Source organism: Gadus chalcogrammus, chromosome 2 (assembly GCF_026213295.1).
Source record: "Gadus chalcogrammus isolate NIFS_2021 chromosome 2, NIFS_Gcha_1.0, whole genome shotgun sequence".
In the NCBI taxonomy this organism is placed as follows: Eukaryota; Metazoa; Chordata; class Actinopteri; order Gadiformes; family Gadidae; genus Gadus; species Gadus chalcogrammus.
Window position 1 is genome coordinate 13,982,109 of NC_079413.1, and position 10,246 is coordinate 13,992,354.

At 43.9% G+C, this 10,246-nt stretch overlaps 1 protein-coding gene across 1 annotated transcript; it reads left to right on the plus strand.

Annotated features, from left to right (window-relative positions):
- Positions 1-4,736: 4,736 nt before the first annotated feature.
- Positions 4,737-10,025, plus strand: LOC130375305 (nucleoside diphosphate kinase B-like). The gene is made up of 5 exons (XM_056582126.1): positions 4,737-4,845; positions 7,780-7,900; positions 9,149-9,250; positions 9,391-9,503; positions 9,784-10,025. Exons 2-5 carry the CDS (start codon positions 7,784-7,786, stop codon positions 9,899-9,901), a joined length of 450 nt encoding a protein of 149 aa, XP_056438101.1. The 5' UTR covers positions 4,737-4,845; positions 7,780-7,783; the 3' UTR covers positions 9,902-10,025.
- The last annotated feature ends 221 nt before the right edge of the window (positions 10,026-10,246 follow it).

The following is a 10,246-nucleotide window of genomic DNA, read 5'->3' on the forward strand; positions in this document are numbered from 1 at the left end:
GGATCAGCTGAATTTGAACGTTTTGAAACTTAAGAAAGTAAAATCAACCAGTGAAAGTAACGAGATCATCAGGGATTGGCTTGAGAAGTGTTGATGCCCCCTCTCCTGACCTCTGACCCCTCTCACACACCACAGGACACAAGCTCAATAAAAACCGTCTGACCACAATCACATTGTTCCAGCCTGAATTTGTGTGTGTGCGTGTGTGTGTGTGTGTGTGTGTGTGTGTGTGTGTGTGTGTGTATCCCTCTAGGGATTATGGGTGTTTGCCACACAATATTTTGTTTAGTGATCTTGTGTGTCTAGTGAGTCAGTTTACAGTCATAAAAGATATAGTAGCAAGACAACCTCTTGCATGTGCACACAGTCTATCTGCGTGTTTGTGCGTATGTGCGGGCATGCTCGGTGCATTGAAATGTGTTTGGACGTGTGTCTAGACAAAAATGTCACTCCCGGTATGCCCCTGAAGAACTGGACACCTGGGAAGGAGGTCACCAGGGAGTTGCGTTTCCAGTCCGCATTAGGAAGAGAGTTATATTTAGGACGAAGGATTTGAATTCAGGGCTGGGATGGAGGTGGTGAGAAGGGGGATTGGGTGTAGTAGTAGTGAGTACAGGTAGAAAAAGTGCTGTGTGCTCTATAACTAGAGGAGTCATTTCATGCACATACATAGAAGTGTCTTGAATTTCCGGCACCTGGTTCCGCTTGGAGCCTCAAATATGGTCTTTATGTGTCTGCAAAAAAATAATAATCATTTGCAGAAATGTGCAGCAGTTATTAATCCAAATATTATCCCTATCATCTCAAAAACATCCTTGTACATAGGTAACTTCAAAACTATTACACTTACTTAATTCCCGAAAGATACAAAAATAGATCACTCCAGATCATTCCAGATTATCCACACGAAATTGAGATCATAGTTAATGTGATCTCAATTTCCATGGAAATTATTGTATTCATATTATATTTAGTTATCAGTTAGTTATCTTGTTTGTGGCTTATGTGTTATGTGTGGACCACAGGAGGACCAGCAGACTACAGTATTTTCAGCTAATGGTTAAAAAGTGTATACAAGATGACTACTACTGGTACATACTGTACCTACACGTTACGGACAGTAGAGTGATAGCATTCAGTGTCCTTGTGGCTGCCCCTATAATGTTAACCAAGTGGGTTTTATCCTATGGAGGAAACCTAGCCTTCACTGGTATGATAACCCATAGGTGTTTATTTTAAGCTATATTTATACATGTGCTGTCAAAGAATGTGTGCACAGGCAGATAGGCGGATATTGACTGTGTGTGTGTGTGAGTGTGTGTGTGTGTGTGTGTGTGTGTGTGTGTGTGTGTGTGTGTGTGTGTGTGTGTGTGTGTGTGTGTGTGTGTGTGTGTGTGTGTGTGTGTGTGTGTGTGTGTGGATGTGTGTACGTGTGCATGTGTGTTTCTCTGTGTGTGTGTGTGTGTGTGTGTGTGTGTGTGTGTGTGTGTGTGTGTGTGTGTGTGTGTGTGTGTGTGTGTGTGTGTGTGTGTGTGTGTGTGTGTGTGGGAAAGTGAGTGTGTGATTGATGCATTGGTTGGGGGCTGATTGAGAGCACTCGAGTGAACCCTTGCCTCTTTGAAACAGAGAAGGATAAAAAAGTGTCACGAAAAACTCTCTATCCAAGCCAGTGCTGATCCGACAGTGTGTGATCCCCCCACTGTACAAAGCCAACTTTTCCTCTCCCTAGCTCTCTCTCTTTCACTCCCTACCTTCCCATCCCTCTCTCTAGCATGCATTTGGTAAATCAACAGTAATGTAGCCGAGAGACAGGTTAACCATGTCATTAACATCTTTATATAACATCATATCGCTATCATAAACCCCAACCCAGGAATCCCAAAGCTGTCTGTATCAGTCCGTCACCCAGCCAATTAGCTTATGTTGGAGGGCAAGTTATGACGATATTTTAATGTTCACTCACCACATATTCCCCTCTAGATTACATTTCAATCAATGATTAAGAACCACATTCTTATAGATGAAGGATGATACAGGTCTGGGTGATCAAACCGTCATAAAAGCCTCTACTGGCTTCACTAAAACATCCCTTACCAATGTGGTTTGTTCAAATGACTTATTTGTGATTATTCTGCTGAAGAGCATTTAGCATGATTGTGCCAACAATAGCAGTTACACTTTGTTCTTTGTGATAATACATTTTGTAAAGTAGGCCTACGTGTATTGCAATTTATTCATGTTTTGTCCACAAACTTTCACAATCTCTGTATTGACGACAAGCGCATTATTTGCTAAAAAAAGAAAGTCTAATATCGTTATTGTTCACATTGGTGTTTGTAAGATGTATTTTGAGTTGTTGCATGAGAGTTCTTGAGAATGATTGAGGGAGTGAGTGAGTGAGAGATGGAAAGTGATGGGTAGAAAGGAGGGAGTGAGAAGGCAGCGGACGAAGGGGAAAAGACGGGAAAAGTGCGAAAAAGAGAGAGAGAGAGAGAGAGAGAGAGAGAGAGAGAGAGAGAGAGAGAGAGAGAGAGAGAGAGAGAGAGAGAGAGAGAGAGATCTATTTATACACCTTTCATTCCAGCTGACAGTACAACCTTTTTCAACCACACACACACACACACACAGACACCCACACACACACACACACACACACACACACACACACACACACACACACACACACACACACACACACACACACACACACACACACACACACACACACACACACACACACACACACACACACACACACACACACACACACACACACACACACACACACACACACACACACACACACACACACACACATTAATGCAATGTCAGAAATGCCACTCTGGGCTACAGTTTGGTTTGTCAATCCTGGCCAGTGCTGACATTGCTGTGATTGAAGCCAGCCTGCAGCTGGCAGCCAGCCACACACACACACACCTACACACATACACCACAGACACACACACACGCAACACATGCACCACACACACACACACACACACACACACACACACACACACACACACACACACACACACACACACACACACACACACACACACACACACACACACACACACACACACACACACACACACACACACACAAACACACACACAGGTATCCAGATATATTAACATCAATGCAAAATCATACACATGTAGACACAAAATACACCTACTCACACACACACACACACACACACACACACACACACACACACACACACACACACACACACACACACACACACACACACACACACACACACACACACACACACACACACACACACACACACACACACACACACACAGGCACGCAAAGGCACGCACATGCATGTGACCACAACCCCTGGCACCCATACTGTTAAATCAAGCACACGTCAACATATACCAAATCAGAATCTTTTTCCAGCGCACATATAGTCACACATTCCACACACACGCATCCCTCCAGACACACAGCAACAACCCAACCCGTTGTCCCAGCGTTCCCCAGGAGACGGTGACAGTCATAAACACATACAACTTACCCACTTTGATTTCATGAGTTTGATTGATGAAGCTGTTTTGATGCTCTGCTGTCGAGGAGCAGTATGCCCATAATAACATTCTCCTTGAGGTGAACAACGGATATTTGAGAACATTCTCTAACACATGTAATTGTTACTCTATAACACTATAAACGTCAAACCGTCCAAATGTCAAATCGGTCGTGAGAACGCTTTGACGCTCCAGGTTAACAGTAGCCAGCATCAACCCATACATATTGGCATACTGGTGATAGTAAGTATGTCAAGGGGGAATGATCTCTCAATGCAACCTGAACATGGAAGAGCACTGTTTGGTTTCCAGATCACATGATCTCTCGCTCCCTTCCTCCATAGTTTTTTTCTGGTGTTTAGAAGTATATAGAGGCACTCTGGAGTACCATCAGGGACGCACAGTGTCATCCGGTTCAGTCCGGACAATGGAGCAATGTGGCAGCACCGTGGCAACCAGCCACACACACACACACACACACACACACACACACACACACACACACAAACACACACATGCATACTCACACACACAAGCACATAACTGACAGGCGCTAAGCCTCTGCGTTGCAGTGTGTAGGGAGACACACACACTCACAAACACATGCACACAATCCCAAACGCACGCATACAGACAGATGGAATCACATCTATACACATACATCAGCAAACACAAATGCATACACACACACACACAATCCCAGGCATGCATACTTACAGACACACACACACACACACACATACACTAGCATACAAATATGCAACCACATGCATGCACACAAGTTGACTAATACAAAGTTCTATAATCTATGCACACATATGAGGTACTGCAGTATCCAAACACATACATGCATGCAAACCATCTGAGCCTTGACCTATATTGTATTAATAATATAAAACCCAAAGGAGATGTTATCATGTATCGTCTGATTGACCTTTCAATAACACACACACACACACACACACACACACACACACACACACACACACACACACACACACACACACACACACACACACACACACACACACACACACACACACACACACACACACACACACACACACACACACACACACAGAGTGCAAAGCATTGGAAAAAGTCCCCGTAAGCAGTAGAGACAAGGATGGACCGGTCAGTCTGACCAAGCCCCCGGGACCACGCCCCCTTCTCTTCCCTCCCTTCCAGCAAATCCTTTAAATATCGCGCGCTCTGTTTGCTCGGCCTCGGTGATCGTATCCACGCCACGAGCAGTCTCTAGTTGTAACTTCCTAAGTTCTTGTGAACTCCCGATAAAAAGGTAACTATGATCACACACTGGAATGGTTTTATAATGGTAGAAACTAACATTGTTACATTTATTTTAATTTATTTTAATAACTTACTGAAAGGACAATTATTTTTTCTATTTTTTTAATTTGAACGAGTCATTAACCAATGATTACCATCGCACAAAGCAGTATTTTGCTGTTTGGCTTTTGCAATTGCTATTGAGAAACAGTAGATATTGACAGAAGAAAGCAAATATCATTAATATTTAAATTTAGGGTTTTAACTCAATGAATATGTATGCATGTTCTTACAGTGATGGATGCGAAGGATCTGAGACAGGTGTTGAACACTGCGTTTTCCGCAAAACGAACGAACTGTAACAGTTAAAAGAAGGTTTAGTCTTAATTTGTCTGTCAGGCATGTAATTGCCTGACGTGTTACCATCTGACTTGGTTATAACGATATATTGTATGACGAATCTAGTGGGGAAAAATACACATTGCTTTCTAGCTCCTCCAACCAACAACAAAATATATATATATTTATATTCTATCTATTTTTCATTTCTAATCCTAAATGCATGCAGGCCCGTGCTTTTTTATTTTTGTTGCAAAAGTTGTAGCACCTGAAGGCATACATCTGAGCATGTAACGTAATACGAGTCTAGTGCCATGTGCTGGCAACAGCTGTTCCCTGCAAGTGCAGCTGCACAACCAGGAAAAAAAGGGAACAAGGGACGTGCAGAGATTATCCCTAATTGTTCTTGCTTGTTACAATTTGTCAGCTTTGCTTTTGCTTGGCTAATCTCTGTGGCTGTTATCTGCCATGAGAAATTGGCTGCTTATCGTACAGTTATGATTTAAAATGGTAAAAATGTAATGGAAAGACACAATAACCATAATTTTAATCATGACGCTAATACTGATCAAAATTAGGATCATAATTAGGGTGGTATTTAATTGATTATGACAGTAGATAACATCAACTGAAATAATTTGCATGAAAAAAACAAATTCAAACTAACTAAATGCATGTAAAAACCTAACCTGCTAGCCTAACTCCTATTAATTTCAACCTAACCTGCTAGCAAAACTACTATTCATTAGAACTTAACCTCCTAGCCAAACTCCTATTCATTTCAACCTAATTCAGACTATTTCTTTCAAATGACAATCAGTTTATGCTGAGGCCAGCTTTAGTTGTTATGTTCAGAGGGCTGCTGATGGAGCAGCAGAGGGATCCAAACATACTAATCTTTCATCTCTCCCGGGCCGATTTCCTCCTTTAAATATGTTCTTGGTCGACCGAGGTGTATCAGCCTCACATCTAGCATCGCTCATTAGCACTCTAACCAGCAGGCGGTCTCTAATAAAAGCATCATCTGAAGCAACACTGGGCTAGGCTCCAGTCGTTAACAAATCCCACATCATACTGTCGTAAACTTATAGCTGCTAGTTCTGGGCTGTAAGCAAAAGTAACCCCCCCGGTTTACATAACTAATAGTTAGTAATAGTTAGATGCCTCACATAGCACTAAAGTTTCTCAAGTAACATGTCTAGTCCCAAGAGGGTTTAAGTTCCTAAGTCTTGAGAGGTTTGGACTTGGAGGGGTTCAAACTAAATATTGAAGTTCAAATCCAGTTCAAATCCTAAAAAAGTGCAGAATTTCAAATGTGCTGTATTGGATAATTAGGAAAGAAAGAAAGGACAAATTGCGGTATTGACAGGTGGGAACGTCAAAAAAGCTCAGCTGAGCGTGCAACGGTGTCAGCGCTTCAGTACAATATCTGTTAGATCACAAGAGAGGGATCGACTTCAAAACAAAGACTAATATTAAAGCTGTTAGGCAAGCAGAAACCCGAGAGAAGGTGTAAAGCCACACCACGAGGGGGGGTCTTGGAAAGCATTTAGCCTTGGCAAAGCTGTCGCTTCTCTCCAGCTTAATGGTCCATTGAGATGCCTTCCACCGCAAACCTGTGCCAAGGCTGGGGGGGCAGGTCTAAGAATAGCACATTTTCTTCTTGCGCTCTGAGCTGCTGTCTCTAAGGCTGCTGCACTGCACCTGTTAGACCCCAGCTAGCCCGGCAGGGAGAATTGACATTGCATAAACAGGCATAGACAGATGACACTCATGCAGTTACACCCATGCACAAGCATGTACGCACACACACCACACACACGTACGCACACACACGTACGCACACACACGTACGCACACACACACACACACACACACACAAACACACACACACACACACACACACACACACACACACACACACACACACACACACACACACACACACACACACACACACACACACACACACACACACACACACACACACACACACACACGTACTCACACACTACCACACAAACACTCACACACACACACACACACACACACACACACACACACACATGCGTACACAGACACAGACACCACACACACACACACACACACACACACACACACACACACACACACACACACACACACACACACACACACACACACACACACACACACACACACACACACACACACACACACACACACACACACACAGACACACACACGCACAACCACACCCACACACATAAACACACACACATGCACACATTTTCAGGCTACTGAATTTTTCTTGAAGAGCAATTGGACAACCACACAGTGGGTCTCAGATGTGCATACACACATGCTCACATAAAAATACTGTCAACACACATCAACTTCCCTTCCGTTTAATAGAAAGCAGCTCTGCGTCATCAGTGAATGGCAATCGCACTTAATAAAAATATAAAATAATGGTCTCATAGGGTGAACAAAAAAACAAGAGAAAAGTTCCTTTGATGAATGACAAAATAGACTCATATAATCAGGCTATCGTTGTATAAAACGACAAAAATGGACACCAACCTTTCTGGGAGACTTACATGCTCTCTCTCTCTCTTCTCCCCAGTATCATGGAGCGTACATTTGTTGCCCTGAAGCCCGATGGTGTGCAGAGAGGACTCTGCGGTGAGGTCATGAAGCGCTTCGAGCAGAAGGGTTTCAGACTGGTCGCAGCCAAGTTCATTCAGGTAACCACGGCGACGGAAACCAGGGCCGTTGTCCAGAAAGATCCCCCGTTTGTGTTCTATTTTTTTGTCTATAAATGTGACCAGCATATGGATTTATTAGAATATCCAAATGAAGAACAAGGTTTAGCATTTCCAATGATACCACTGTCATGTATGTGTCCATTACACGGGTACTGAGTAATGAACAGCTACATTTAGGCATTACCTTTAGACGATATTTCTCAAAACTTGGATGGGAGTTAAGAGGTGAAACAAGTGTTTGGTGTGTGGATTAGTCTCACAAGATAGACCTGTGGTTTGCAGTTTTATTTAAAAGCTTCCTCCTTCATGGCTGTACTTTAGCTAGCCACATTTGAGCAACGGATACTGAAATCAAACACCGGTAACCAAGGTTCTATGAAAAATCGCCTCACGATGTTAAGCTATACATTACAATCCCCTGCCTAAGTTATCTCTCAATCCGGTTTCTCGAATTTTTTGGCGAGATATAGCAGAGACATGATGGCTGGAGAATTTAAAAAAATGCATGCCACCTGTCTATCCTGTCTATGTGTGGACTGGATTGTGCAGCATATACAGAAACACCAACACATGCGCCAGACTCAATGAACTTGTGTCGCACACATGATTAGCTCGCAAGGACAATGACGCCATGGATGCCACACATTCAGATAGACACACACACACACACACACACACACACACACACACACACACACACACACACACACACACACACACACACACACACACACACACACACACACACACACACACACACACACACACACACACACACTCACACAAATACACACACATACTGTCTAACACACACAGCTAAGGCAGCCCAGAAATGAAGGCATGGTAGAAGAGATGGCAGCTGCTCAATGGGCCAAGAATTCCTTTGATAGGCATGCCTCTAGTCATTCACACACACACACACACACACACACACACACACACACACACACACACACACACACACACACACACACACACACACACACACACACACACACACACACACACACACACACACACACACACACACACACACACACACACACACACACACGCACATTATTTGTCCTCTGTCTTAGTTGGAACAGGAGTCTGGAGGCCACGGTTGGTTCACTATCTCATGGTTATTTTTATTCCACATGGCTGTTTAAGAAGGCAGATTAACGGACTTGTTTATAGAGTGAAATAAATTACTGTTTGTTTGTGTATTTGTCTGTGTGTGTGTAGCCTTCCGAGGACCACATGAAGAAGCACTACCTGGACCTGAAGGACATGCCCTTCTACGCCGGACTGTGCAAGTACATGTCCTCCGGACCCGTGTTCGCCATGGTACGACTCACTCAAACCTTCACCACATAAAAGAGTTTAATCAACGAAGCTCTCTCAAAATAAAAGTGTTGAAATAAGGGAGCTCTGTCAAAATAAAAGCGTGGCGGCGTAAAGTGAACATCTCTAACCCTCTCTCTCAGGTCTGGGAAGGCCAGGGCATCGTGAAGATGGGCAGGATGATGCTGGGTGAGACCAACCCCGCTGACTCCAAGCCCGGCAGCATCCGCGGAGACTTCTGCATTAGCATTGGCAGGTAGGGTAACAACCCAAGCACACACACACACACACACACACACACACACCCACACCCACACACACCCACACACACACACACACACACACACACACACACACACACACACACACACACACACACACACACACACACACACACACACACACACACACACACACATATTCAAATTTTCCTCTACTAATAAGGTCCTGTACAAAGCACCCAGGTCCTCACAAGTACAGTAAAACATCTTATAGTGTGTGTGTGTTGAGCCTCACCACCTGCGGTCTCTCTACAGGAACATCATCCACGGCAGTGACACCGCCGAGAACGCCAAGTTGGAGATTGCCCTGTGGTTCAAGGATGAGGAGTTTGTCACATACACCCCCTGCACCCAGGCCCAGCTGTACGAGTAAAGACAACCCCAACGTCCCAACCCAATGTAACCACACCCGGCCCCCGCTCCCTCACCCGCTGCACAACCCAACCCAACCCCGATCCGACCTAACTCAACCCACCCCGACCCAAGCACATTCAATATACTTATCTGGACTTCACTGTGCCCTTTTGGCATCAGTCAAATATTGTCAATAAAGGTGTGTGGAGAGAACTTTGGTGTGTTTGTGCTTTGCTTTACGAGGACTAGACATTGTTCGATATGGAATGCACATGCAATATTGGTGATCCTCACCATACAAACTGGCCTTTAACGAGTCGCTTGAAACTATGTTTCCTTCATCTCCTATTCTCTTTTTTTTTTT

Excerpts from the sequence above, each read along its gene's own strand:
- LOC130375305 (XM_056582126.1), top strand. The coding sequence starts at position 7,784 with ATGGAGCGTACATTTGTTGCCCTGAAGCCCGATGGTGTGCAGAGAGGA. Across the intron at positions 9,251-9,390 it reads CCGGACCCGTGTTCGCCATG|GTCTGGGAAGGCCAGGGCAT; the intron begins GTACGACTCACT and ends CCTCTCTCTCAG. Across the intron at positions 9,504-9,783 it reads TTCTGCATTAGCATTGGCAG|GAACATCATCCACGGCAGTG; the intron begins GTAGGGTAACAA and ends GTCTCTCTACAG.